General features: G+C 35.6%; 1 protein-coding gene across 6 annotated transcripts in view; it reads right to left on the bottom strand.

Annotated features, from left to right (window-relative positions):
• Window positions 1–14,073, bottom strand: part of DMTF1 (cyclin D binding myb like transcription factor 1) — a 50,235-nt gene that overhangs the window by 1,392 nt on the left and 34,770 nt on the right. For 4 of the 6 annotated variants that reach the window (XM_011364239.2, XM_011364231.2, XM_011364257.2 and 1 more), the window contains 9 exons: window positions 13,136–13,168; window positions 12,123–12,232; window positions 9,843–10,071; window positions 8,493–8,644; window positions 6,962–7,171; window positions 4,347–4,432; window positions 1,720–1,875; window positions 786–1,151; window positions 91–238 (listed from right to left, as the gene is read on the bottom strand). In XM_011364239.2, the coding sequence (XP_011362541.1) occupies window positions 91–238; window positions 786–1,151; window positions 1,720–1,875; window positions 4,347–4,432; window positions 6,962–7,171; window positions 8,493–8,644; window positions 9,843–10,071; window positions 12,123–12,232; window positions 13,136–13,168 (1,490 nt within the window). The remainder of the gene's footprint in view (window positions 1–90; window positions 239–785; window positions 1,152–1,719; window positions 1,876–4,346; window positions 4,433–6,961; window positions 7,172–8,492; window positions 8,645–9,842; window positions 10,072–12,122; window positions 12,233–13,135; window positions 13,169–14,073) is intronic. The other 2 variants (XM_023533458.1, XM_011364266.2) reach the window with 2 other exon arrangements.

The raw sequence follows: 14,073 nt of genomic DNA on the forward strand, positions 1-14,073 counted from the left end.
AGCAAGAAAGACTAAAATAACGGAATTAACTATCTGCCTGCTTTTCCCCTTAAGACTTATCAGGCACGTGATGGAGTTGTATTACAGTACCTGTTAGTGTTGTCAAAGGCAAGACAGAGTCTGTATCTATAACATCAGATGCCTGGATAAAGCCATGTGGTGAAGGAACAATAAGTATCGTTTCATCATCAATTGTTGTTTGATCAACTTGTTCTTCTATAGTAGGAGACTCTAAATCCTAAATAATAATAATTGAAAAAATGAGATTCTGACTCATATTCCTTATTAGTTTTCCTTAAGATCCCAAACACGTTTAGGTTTTAAAGGGCTTAACTTTCAAACATGATCCCATTTTAAAATTAGAATATAAAGAAATGAAAGTTAAGGTCTTAAAATGGACAAAGCTAATAACTTCATACTCTAAAGTACTAAATATTAACAAAAAAGAACTTAAGAGAACCAATTCAGTTATAGGTTCCCTGAATCTAGAAGAAATAACGCTGCTCTACTGTGGGTTGAGGTTCCTAAGCTAAACTGCAAAGATCTGTTACTAACCACCCTCAGGAAAATGGTTCCAACAAACATTTCTAAATGTACTGGAGGTGGACAGGGAAAGCTTTTAGTGACGAACAGTGGTAAGACAGAGCCACACTACTGGCTGTCTGATACTTGTGAGGTCAGAGGTGGGGGTTTGCACTTTATTTAGTCTCTAAAGTAAAAAGGAAGGTACTAGAGGATCTCACCCCATAAATTACTTCTAGGCTTTTCCCTTAAGTGCAACTTACCTCAGTAACATAAGCACGGGCTAAATGAGAGGGTGAATCCTCCTCTTGTTTATGGTCTTCTTCTGTTCTGACCATAACACTATTCATCAGTTCTGTGCTATTTTGGTCACTGAATTTGGATACATGAGCATCATTAAATGATGGCTCTACAGTCACCTTAGGTTGATGAATTTCATCTGGGAAAGTATCTGCTTCTAGGGCATCTGGAGGCTCAGGAAAATCAGATGAGTGAATATCACTATCTACTGTCAGTTCTGCTTGGGATATGGAAGAAGTGATGTCCTCTGTGGCAACTGTCTGAATGATGACTCTTGGTGTGTGACACTGCACTGTAACATTGTCACTTGTGTTCAACAAATGTTCTGGCTATAAAATGTTAAAGAAAACAATGGTAAAATGAAAAAGTACCTTCCATATTCCAGTTATAGGCAACAAATGACATTTATAGGTGCTAATAGGGGCTACTGTTCCCCCCACCTCTCACCTCTGGCACTGAAGTGTTCTTATCACTATTTTTCTAGAAACCTTTTTCTTTCCCCATTGGGACCTTTGCTCTCCTCATGTCCCTATTCCCCTAATGTAAGTCCATCATATGTAAGGAGACATAGTGGGTGAAGATTTACCTCAGTGTAGGCAGAGTGATAATGTAAAGTATTGTTTCTGGTACAACAGCAGTAGGACAAATTGTTTAAATAAATGGACTGTATTAATTTTGGCTCTTATATTTTTTATCTCTTAATCCTGGTCCCTAACAGATATTCAAATACTTGAACTGAGCTCAAAATCGACTCCTCCCCTAGAGATAGTAGTACTGAAGTTGAAGGCACATGGGTTCTGTCATAACACTGAAAACTAGAAAAACATGGTGACACTTGTCAGCCAATCTTCTCTACCAAAACTAGGAAAATCAAGGAATTTATGTAAGGTAACGTACGGATAAAGCATGAACAATGATCTGTTCAGGAGAAGCAGGAGCAGCAGCTGTCAGGGTTACTGTAGGACTAGCAGTCAGAGTTAGGGGAAGGCCTTGGCTTGAGCTCGTTTGAAGTAGGTAGGTGCCTGGAGTGCCAGTGGGCTGTAAATGGAAAGACTAAAGGAAAAAAAAAAAAAAGATCAACACAGGTGCAACAGATTATTGAGTAATAAGCAGACTTACTAGTACTTATTAAGTCCAGCTCTGTATCCAAAATGGGGACTGACTTTACTAGCCACAAATGTACTTACCAATTGTGAAGGTGCAAACGTAATAAAATGAACGGTATAATACTCTTGACTACTTGTCGTTAAGTCATTACTTGGCCTGGAGGTTTAAGAGAGGAAAGGCCTTTATCCTGTTTCTCGCTCCCTGTATTTCTATGGCCTGGTCTCAGTTTTTTGTTTCATGACACCAAGACATGGTCACACAAGCCACTTTCTAGTGTGCTGGTGCTAACAGGGTCTACTGTTCCCCTACCCTGTAACCCAGTGCACCCAGTCTTCCCTCATTATCCTTTCTCTATGGCACATAAAAATTGGCAGTCTCCTAGTTTAAAAAGCTTCACATTTTAGAAAAGGCAATGCAGCAGTATTACTTGAACAGATTTTTTTCCCCATAGCATAATTTTAGCAAATATTTGGCAAATATTAAGGGGAAATGTATAGAAATAGCAATTAGCAGTGTTCTGCTGAAGGAGAAAAGAAAATTACTATTTGAAAAGTTGGTTAACAGATAATATGTTTATTTTTTGAGACTACGGATGTATAGCAAAACTCAACACCTTTCATAGCCATTAAGCTTCTATATAATAATTTGAGTTCAGTTTGTTCTAAGACCCCGAAGGAAAAGTATGTGCACTTAAAATAGAGCTGGAGGTTAAAGTCACATGACCTGTTCTTTAGTCTGATGTGGTCTTGTGGACTTAAGCCACAACTGGTTATCATTCAGTGAATCTAGGTTTTCTTATTGCTAAAGCGAGGATAACAAACAACTACCTCTCATGGAAAAGGTTATGAAAATTGGAAATGATTACAATGGTGTCTGGCACACAGTGGGGAATCACTTTCTTTCCTCCATAAAAGTGAAAGCTGAATGTTTTCTAGCGGTTGTATTTATTAATCACATATGGTCTGGCAGTAAATTCTTTATATGTACGTGTATATTATAATACATGTACTTAATTTAACATACTTAAATAACATTCATTGCTCATAATTTTTTGTAGCTAAGGCACTATCATCATTCTCTATTAATTAGGACATAAGTCTCTAAATATTTGATTGTAACCCCACAGATAAAAACCTGAACACATTCTAAATATATGTGTATAGTTTATTTGGCCAGGAGAAGGAGGTAGCAAAATAAAGTAAAATGAAGTTCTTTTTTGTACCTGTGAAAAATGGTTATTTTATACATCCTGTTTTGGAGATGACTGGATTAGGAAACAGGCTTAAGTAAATTTACAGAAGTTCCAAGGGTGTTCTTAGAGAACCTTTTGCTGTGTTGGGCTATCCTCATGAGATTTGGCTATGGAGAGGATAAACTCTTGCACTAATACCACTGATGTTCTTTATAGCAAATCTTGACACAATTTAATTACTTTATATTTTCTTTGTGAAAAATGAGCTAATACTGGGTTTACCCTATTTTAGAAAGCAAGGCAAGAAGTGGGACTTTTAAAAGAAATTTCCATCACCCTACAAAAGAAACCCCATTCAAATTAGGAGCCATGCCCCATTTTCTCCCAAAACCTCTTAGCATAGACATTGCTAATCTACTTGCTCTCTCTATAGGTTTGCCTGTTTTGGACGGTTCAAATGAATGGTAGTTGTACACTATATGATTTTGTGTCTATTTTCTTTCACTTAGTATAGTGTTTCCAGCGTTCATCTTTATTGTAGCGTATGTTAGTACTTGGTTTTCTAACTGCCAAAGAATCGTATGTATGGCTACAGCATATTCTATTTTATCAGTGGATGGATGTTTGGGTTGTTTCCACTTTTTGATTATGATACGAACATTCATGTATAACTTTTTATGTGGACATATTTAAGTATACTTAGAATTGGATCATATGGTAACTATTTGTTTAACCTTTTTAGGAAGTGCAAGATTCTTTTCCAAAGTGGCTATGCTATTTAGGACTGAGGCTTTTAAATTCTATATTCCCAACACTGCAATGTGCAACATTGCTAGTGCAGTGTTTACTGAATGAATGTTGTTAAATAATTCATTCCACAAACTTTTTCTCAAATAACCAATATGGACCTTTTGGTTATATATTTGCTTATGATTCAGTACAAAGCCATAGCATGTACACTACTCATTAGCACTGTCATTTTAATACATAAAAAAAGCATACTATTGGTTTATATACAGATGAAGAGACTAAAATTAATTATAAAAGTAGAAATCTGATTTATGTCATCTTAACAATCTGGCCTAAAAATCATGGACATAGTTGCACTTAAAGCGTCATGTTTTTATACTTCATTTGCTTATATGTAACATTTCTAAAACTGATGCCTACTGATCTTTCTTATGCATAAAAGTGGCCAATATCTTCTTTGCGAAGTATTACTCACTGGAAGAATCTCAAACGTTTGTAGTGTTCCACTGTTTAGTGTTATTGTTTCCGAGTCAACAGTAGCAGTAGGGGAGTCTGTCGAAGCTGTGGTAAGAACAAAGACAACAATAAATAAAATACTTCGTAAATTTGAATTTCCCCAGTGTACTTAATTATTACAAAGGCAATCTTGTATTGGACAATTTATCTGGAAACGTGAAGTCATTTAAATATCTTATGAAATATAAGAAGTTTAATGGATTTGTCTGGGATGGCAAATCAGGGGTTGGCAAACCAAGGCCCACAGCCAAATCCAGCCTACCACCAGTTTTTGTAAAGTATTATAGGAACACAGCCATGCCTGTTCATTTATGTATTTTCTATGGTTGCTTTTATACTACAATGTCGGAGTTGCACAGCTGTGGCAGAGAATATTTGCTTACCCCTGGTATAGACTGTAAAATATTTTAATGTTAGGATGTAAGAGGAATACACTAAGGCTAACCTGTAATGAGATAAGAACTTGGTAAAAAAGAATTTTCTGGACATTCTGGTAGGCAGTACAGATGCCTGTAATGGTATTCCCAAAACATTAGGTTTTAGTTCTAGTGGCATCACTTCCTAGCAATGTAAACTTCAGCAAATAACTTACTTTAATCCAAACTAATGTTCAGAAACTTGATCTGTCCTGTCTACCTCACAGAGTTGTTATGAGGATCAAAACCATTAAAGAAATATAAGTATTATTTCAGAAGACCACGTTTGGGAGACCGAACAGCACTTTAGAGATCAGATAGTATCTCTTTATAGGTGGGTCAACTGAGACACAGATTTAATCAGTGTCTGCTGAAGGTTATATAGAACTAAAACTTATTAGAAGAAATGTGATCTCTTGGTGCTTTCAGTCATACCTGGAGGTAAATCCACATGAAAAATGAGAACTGACTTTTAATGCATACTGTTTGTTCGTTTATTATATTCTGACTATGTCTCAGTTTGAAAGAAATGTGATACCTTTACCAAAAGAAATGCACTTGATTCGTGTTTTTTCTCTTAATACCTGATGGATCCTTAAGATCATACCTACAATAATTTGAAGCGATTCCAGATAACCTCAATCAAGGGTAAGCAAACTATGGCTGCAAATAATGTGGCTCAAGGCTAAGAATTTACATTTTAAAGGATAATTTAAAAATAAAACAAAATTCTATAAAGGCCTATGTAGCCTGAAAAGCCTAACATGTTCATATTTTCTATTCTGGCCCTAAAATCTGCCGATCCTAAAGGAAGAACAATCATGAGACTGTAGCCTGAATGTCAAGAATAATGGGTGTGTATTAAAACTCTTATTATACTCACATTTCTTACTGGAATAACACTATTCTAAGTACTTTCAAAAAGCCATGCTGTGAATGAATAGTAAGGTATCATTTTCCCCAAAAAGTACCATCAACTCAATAGCCAAGGAAAATTGTAACAATCTCCATGCATGATTTATAGCCAACAGCAGCTCTCATATTTATGAGTAGACTAGTAATTTCAATTGCTTTGTAATTCTCAAAACTATAAAAATGAGCCGTGCCAAAGAAAAATTCTTTGTTCTTTATTATACTGGTAGAAAGCTAAAGCAAATAACCAAATTTAAATTAGAACTTTAAGGCAGGCATGATTAGTTTAAATGTCTCTAAGATAACTTTGACAGTCACTGCATATACAGATATATAGTGTTAATAACACTAACAGGTGGCCCAGTGATTCTCAAACATTTGAAAATCTGTATGGTATTTCTATTTGCCATAATGATTAGAAAGCACTACTGGCATTTTGTGGGTGAAGTCAGGGACACTGAGCGTCCTACTGTGTGTAGGAGCACCCTGCAAACAAAGAACTGTACCCCTCAAAATGCCAATAATACCCTAGTTGAGAATAACACATTGATGTAGTCTTGGTAATGACCTTTCCATAGGCAAATAACATTACATAGGAAAAAAAAGTGAAAGTGAAGAATAATGGTTCTGAGATTTTATTCTCATTCCTTTTCTGTCACTGACGGAAAGAAAAGTAACTAGAAAGACCAACTTGGCTTACAGCTTAGGATATACTTTTCTACTTCTACAATTGCTAGGTTCTCATAATCTCGTTAAGCAAAAAAAAAAAAGGGGGGGTTAAGGAATTCAGAGGGATAGGCAAAATAGTTCCTATAGGAATTGGCTCTTTATTAAGAAAATCTTCAACCTCACCAAAATCCATTTCTTCTATAGTCCATCTGAAATCTTTTCCTAATTTTTGTCTTCTGTTGAATTACTACAAATGATGTGCCACTGCATGAACTCTATTTCTTTGCACAATTGATTGTATTTTAGGTCGTTTTCTATTAATAGTTAATTTATAACATCTTAGAAAGTAAGATGATTTAAAACGGTCTATAATGGCTGAGCAGTTGGTTATCAGTTCTTCCTTGTCACACATTCATCTTTCGTTCAAATATTAATTGAGCTAACAAATATAAAATGCCTTAGATCTCCTTTAATTTGTCAGCTTGGATAAATTTCTATCAACATTCTACAAGACTGAAAGGTGTCAGAGCCATTAACCATATCAAGTAGCAAGGAGTCTTGAGGTTCCAACACTTACAGACATGGGTGATCTGGACTGGAATCTGCAAAGCTGTCACGGGGCTTGGAGAGATGGCTGTACTGTCTTCCAAGCGGGCGACTCTGATCTGAACGTGCTGTACACTGGAACTGGAATTACTGTTTGGAACTCCAGATCCTGATTTATTCTCCAAAAGCGTTGGGTTGTTTTTTTGATTCTCATGTAACTGTTTAAGACCTTTTATTAAGACTGAAGGGAGATGGGTAGACAAAAAGAACATTGATTCTCCGACAGACCACCATCTAAGCAGCAAGGGAGGTGGGGGGTAAGGAGGGAAAGTATTTGGAATAAATAATTGTATACTAGATGTGAAATCTTACCAAAATTACAATAAAAATATTTTAAAACTTCAACCTGTCTGGAAATTTTTGTAAATGTCATTCATCACATCAGATTTAGAAAATTTATAATCTAATATTGTTCTTGCCATCTAAGATGCATTAAAAAAACAGCCATTGTGAAGAGCATGGAAACAACACTTTCTGTATACTAGGGTTTTGTCATAAAATTATTTTATTAATGTTATTATTAATATTGGTAATGCTAAGTAGCTTATTTTCATTTTTAAATAAATACTTTTCTCCCAAGGACTCAAGGGCATTTGACTATTTTAGCCACTGCAAGCACATCATCAGTTGGCTCTGAGTCTAACTCAGAACTCCAGAGTAGCAGCTGATCTTTTCCAAATAGTAATATGCAGCTGCCCTGAGTTTTTGTATAGGAAAGCCAACTCTAGACTTGCCCTCCTCTGCTAGTCATGATAAATTACATCGGTCCTCTCAGGTGATGCTGCAATCTGGCTGGATTCATGTTACATTAGTATTCATCCACTCTTCTAGATTTAACATCAGATTTATAAATTAATAACTGGGCATTTAATTTTCAAAACACCAGATTTTCATTGAGCCAATATTTCTCAGCATTTAATTTTCCTTTGAAAAAATGGAAGTTAGAGAACTATATTAAGAGGAATGATTTGATTACTTAAACAGACTGTACAACTTAGTTTAGTGTCCAAGTGCACAGCAGATGATGAAGTGAAAAGTATGCTATGCCTCATGCAAACCCAACTTAAGATCTCTAGATTTACAAAAATGAAATCAGAAATTTACACAGCCTTTGTTCTATACAATAAATCACAGAATTTCTCTACATAAACTCAGTTAAGATATTTGAAATTATTCAACTTATAAAAATAAAAATTGATTTAAACTTAAGTTTTCAGAAATACCTCTTTGTACGCAATGAAAAAAATATATGTAAAATTTAGTTCCTCTTCATAGTTTATGTGAGAGAATAAATGAATGTGTGTAAATGTGTATATTTTTATCTTAGGTGCTTTGAAAATTACAAATCATATCAACTCTTATTTTCCAGAGAAATAAAGCACAGGTTTAAGTGAAAATTTATGATTCATATCTTTAGCTGAGGCAAAGAACTTCTAATCTCTAACTCCCAAGGAGTAAATATGGTTAAGACAAGGGAAGGACTTTAGCAAATAATACATTACCAGGGAATGAAACATCCTTATGGTTTGCAATTTGCCTTTTGATGGTCCACCATTTACTTCGAAGCCATTGTGGTGAACGGACACTGCTCCATCCTTCTGCTAACAGATCCCAGTTTATGTCATTTTCATCAGCTACATCAAGCTCTGCTATCCTACAGATTACAAATAAGCATCTGTTAGATGTTAATTTATTTCTCAATAAGAACCCTCCTTTGACTCTACACATGATGGCACTGATGATAACAGAAATGACAGGTTGTCACTGACATGCTGTTAAGTTGCATGGGAGAGGATTCCAGGACTGTAGACCTGCTTCGAGAGCTAAGAGTTATGAAATACCACCAGCAACAGCCTTTTGCTAATGGTACAACCAATGGGCTGAACCATAAATAAACCAGATGAAGCACTGTGAAGGAAAGGGAGTAGCTAAAGGTTAAAAAGGATAAGAACAGGTTTAGTGTTCTGCAATGTTTTATAGTGTGTTATAGTTATTTCCTGCATCTGAGCTTTTCCATTTGCAAAATAAATGTTTAGAAATGAGCTAAAAGTGACTAGTTGAAAAAAACTATTAAAAGCAATCCAAAACAAAATGACAAGACAAAAACAATATTCCAGCAGCAACCAAAACCAGAAAACCCCACCAAAAGAATGTCCCCCCGCCCCCCAAAAAAACACAACTAAATGTGGGTTTTTAATGGTTTGTTTTTTAGCTTTAACTGTCATGCTGATTTTGGTTTTCAGTAGAGAACTATCCGCAACAATTGCTGCTATTCAGTGTCTCAAGTATTTTCTTATATTTTTGCCCATTTGAGTCACTAAGTCTTAATAGTTAAACCAACTAATTTAAAAAATTAGCTTAGGATTATTACCTTAAAGCTTTTTTGGATATGTATGAAATGGAAGTATCTGATTTAGTCTAGTTTGAAGGTGCGGTTAACTGCCGACTGGGCCCCCTTCTTGGCAATCTTAGCCAAAGACTGAAGGGCATGGAGACTGAATGGCCCTCTTACCTTCAGTATGGCCCCCTCGGCTAGGACTGAGGCACATGGGTGGGACAGTGGAAAAGCTGCACTGCCTCGGCCTGTGCCATACTTGTTCTGTAGGAATAGAGAGGACTTCAGTCTCCACACCTCCTATCTGGTACTTTGCATGAGCACTACACTCACTAAAAAGGCACAAACACAAAACGAAGAGCTCAATATAAAATACTTAGGATCTAAACAGTGGCTCTTTATGGAAAGGATGCTTTTTGGACATTAAGCATCTAGGGAAACCAAAGAGAAAAATCAATCAAGACACACCCATAGCAATTAAGGAACTTTTGTCATTAAGAGATTTGAGGACACAAACCTGAGGATGAGATTGATTTCATCTTCCTTTGTCCACTCAGTACCTCCACTCTGTTTCCAGTTTAGGTAATTCAGCCATTTAGAACGACACTGCTTTTCTGAGCGGGTACCCACTCGTTCTGCCACAGCTGCCCAAGACACACCTTGTGTGACTATGTCACCTGGCTCAGTGCTTGTCAATTCATGGACCACCTCTGCAAGTCTCTTTTCCTCTTCTTCTGTCCACTTCCCTGAAAAAAGGAAATCATCCAGACTACTACTGCTACCTTTTTTTTTTTTTTTTGCAAATCAGACTCAGCCCTGTATTTCCAAGGATGGGAAGTATGCAACAGTACTAAAAACATTTCCAAATGACCCTCGGGTAAGAAACTGCATATACTTAGTAATACAGTTACATTTCACTAGTCTAGTAAAGTTCTTGGTACAAAAGAAAATACAGGATCCTAATAGAAAGCATTGACTCTTTAAGAAAAACTACTCTAAATATAACTAGAAGGAATTCTGTGCTCTCAAGTTATACTAAGTCCTGAGTAAGAAGAGCTTCCTTCATGGCTTGATGGACACAGAAAACTCATACTTTTTTCTCAGTTTCACTAAAGATTCTCTGCTTTGTGGAAGTGTAATAGGCTCAATAGAGACCATTCCTTCTAGGAATGAATGATAAGGGATAAATGGAATAACATCTATGGCCTCTTACCCATTTTGGTAAAAAAAATAAATTTATACCATCTCTTTTCCCTGCTATCCCAACTCCAAGCTGTGATGAAACTGAGACTGGTATTCACATGTATTTCTATTCCAGGTTTTCCTAAACCCATACACCTATTAATAACATCAAATGTTCCTTTTGGTCTTTTCTTAAGGAGCTTGAGTAGAAAACCAGGAAAAAAAGAGAACCTTTAAAAATAAAATCCCTTTCATTTCTGTTTTCATTTTATTACCAGTAACTAAAAACTTCTAGAAAAATTAAAAAAGGCTATGTGCTTGCTTCGAGGATTTGTTCGTTCAACAAGAATGTATTGACTGTCTATGATGTGGTAGGCAAAGGTCTGGATATCATGGATTGAAAACAAAGTCCTGTTCTCCTAGTTTAGCATGGTAAGAAAGGAAGGGAAAAATCAGACTGTGCTGGCTTACAGCGTGGTACAACAGAGAACTCCTGATCAGAAACAATACATGGAAAGGTAACAGGCAGATCAATCCTCCTCAGGCTGGCAATCAAGAAAGAGCAGTTTTTCCAAATTACAGTAACAAAAGGGGTTCTGTACTCATAGCACCTTACATGAAACTAAGGTCTGTCCTAAATCTAAAGCTTCCATTCCTGCTTCATTCATTAAGTTCTCATTTACCTCAGAATGACAGAGTTGGTGGAATATATGTCCTCATTGCCTTGAGGTAATAGTGCTGGTGGAGTGGCTAAACAGGAGACATTACTGATTCCACTTTAGCAGGGTTGGAGGGTGAGGATAGAAAATATTTTTCCTGGACACTCAGTCTCAACTTGAGAACTATTTTTCTTATTGAAAGACTGATCATAGACTGTAGAGCCTTCAAAGAATATTAGGGCTAAAAGAGAACTAACTATGAGATCACCTATTCTAATATCTTTATTTTACAGAGGAAACTGAGGTTCACAAAGGTTAAGTGAGAGTTTAGTGGCAGAGCCTAAATACCATTGCTGGTCATAAAAGTTAGGTTTAATAGTACATTCATTGGTACATTTCTAATCAAAAAGAGTTAAATAGGCATTTGCGGTCTGGTCTGGGGACGGAAACAGTAATCACAAGTTTTTTTCCATGCTTTGAGTTTAAAATAAGCACAAACAAAGCTTTGGAATACAGCTTCTTCCTAAATTGGGACCTGCCAAACTAAAGTTTTTCATAAACATAAGTTGATAAGCTGTTGTTAACAAAAGTTCAACTGTTAGATGAGTTTAAATTAAAATTACTTCCTGTATATTTGCCTTAAAAATACCTGTATATAATCCTTAAAAATAAATACTTTTCCAACTGAAGCAGTTCTGAATTGCTACAAAATGGCAACAAGCTAGACCTAAAACCTTTGAAACCAAGATGTTGTGTCTCTGTGAACAATGTTACTACACAAAAGCACAAAAATAAAGGATTAGTTGGTCTATTCACCTTGAAGAAAAAGACTAGAAAAAATTTGAACTAAACTGAATTACAAATTCTTTCCAGAACAGAAGAGAAAGCGGTATCTGAAGGGGCAGGACGTTCAAATGGTGACCAAAAAAAAACACCACCCGCAGCACTCACAGTACCTGTGTTGCAAGTATCCTTCATCAGTCGGCACCGATCTTTGACGGAAGATGCACTTCTTCCTAGCGCCGCCCCTATTGTTGCCCAGTCATTGCCATGCTTTATCCGGAGCCTAAAACAAGAGTCTGCCAATCAGCATTTGGTTCAACTGTTTTCTCCCTTTTAATTTCATCATTTATTCTTCATTCTTCTTCTTCCCATTTGACTGGTTTGGAAGTTGTGGGCAGCAATACTTTGAGAGCCAAAGTTTGAAAGTGTGGCCTTTTTTGGGGTCCACAGTTGTCTGTGGGTGAAAAAAAAAACAGGCAGCAATTGCCTTTTTCCTGGGTCAGAGAAGAAATAAGTAACTTGGATATGTGTTCAAAAAAGACCAAATTTCCCCTCAGGTTACTGATACAATCTCCCAGGCAATCCCCAGATTTTTCCCTTTTGAATACTCCTAACAAGTTCTTAGATATCTGAAAAAGTTTCACAAGTCCTTATTATCATAAATAGGGCCAACCTTCAGTATTTTCATGATCCACATAATCCATTAATCCTCACTATAAGGTCCTAATTCAATGAAGCAAAATTGTGTTTCCTGTGAAATAGCCTTTATAAAGTAGAGTTAGCCCGGGCATTAAGTGAAACACTGCCAAGTCACCATTCTAACTAAAGCCATGTAGCACAATCCTGGTTTTGATCCTGGTATATAAGCTCCCCAAATTTAGACTTCAGGCCACCAAGAATGGCCATATTTGATCTCTTCTGTAACCCCTAACAGTGGTGTAAAGACACATTTTATTTATTAACTGACGCTAGGAGGAGACTAAATTTATGGGCATGGTTACTCTGTGCAGGTATGGATCTGATAAATTCTTTTAATGGTCAATCATTAACAGCAGGATTAAATTATACCAGTCTACCAAAAATTCTTGACATTTCAAAGTAAAACTTTTAAAATACAAGACATTAAAAAAAAACAAAAATGAAAATCCAACAATCAGGATTAATGAATAAAAGTCTTTAAACTTACTCCTTGAGCTTTTCAATTTCTTCAGGTGTATATCTAGAAATTTAAAGAAATTTAAAACAAAAGATCAATTAAAACAAAGAATGCCAAAAATCTTAATAAAAACCAGAATTTCACTTAGAGTCAAATGTTGTCACTTAGCATATTGATAATATTTTTAAAGTAAGCAATTTCAAAGTAGAGTAATAAAAATTAATGCTTCTATTTTCTTTTTAAAAAATAAATACTATTAGCTACAAGAAAAGTGAGCACTTTATGATCTTCTTTAAAAAAATTCAATAATTAAGACATATTTGCTCCTATGCTTCCTCTTTCCTTATTTCAAAGTTAGGTTTCAGGAACTCTAACAGCTATTCTGAATGACTCAGTGGTGACACTGTAAACCAGAGCTAAAAAGAAAATCTATGGTAAATTCTCACAAAGCATTGAAAAATTTAAATTCTCTTCATTTTCTCTATCTACGTGTGGACATCTGACATAGTGTAGCTCCAATGCATAGGCTCTCTTTTTTAAGTAAGGAGGTACTTGATATAGTCAATGCAATGCTCTTCTTAAAAGCAGTATCTAATTAGTCATACTACTACCACCTCAAATTCCTAAAGAGAAAAATATGTCAATAACACCATATAATCATTGCATTGAAAATATGATGCCTTCCCATGCTACCTATCACAGAAATCCATGCATTATATTATGAAATTTAGTTATTTTCTACTTTGGACTAAAAAAAAGTCACTGAACTAGGAAATGCTATACTATAAAAATGAACAGGAAAAATGTTACCAATTTATAGAATTCTTTGCACAATTCCTAAATCTTTAACCACTATGATGGTTTTTATAACGGTACTTCACTACAAAGCAGACTTTGATGTATTAAGTCAGTAAGTCTTAAACCTATGTAAAGTGATTTGGAATAGATTCTAATTTCTAAAAGAGACA

The sequence above is a fragment of the Pteropus vampyrus genome, unplaced genomic scaffold (assembly GCF_000151845.1).
Source record: "Pteropus vampyrus isolate Shadow unplaced genomic scaffold, Pvam_2.0 Scaffold4, whole genome shotgun sequence".
NCBI classification, from domain to species: Eukaryota; Metazoa; Chordata; class Mammalia; order Chiroptera; family Pteropodidae; genus Pteropus; species Pteropus vampyrus.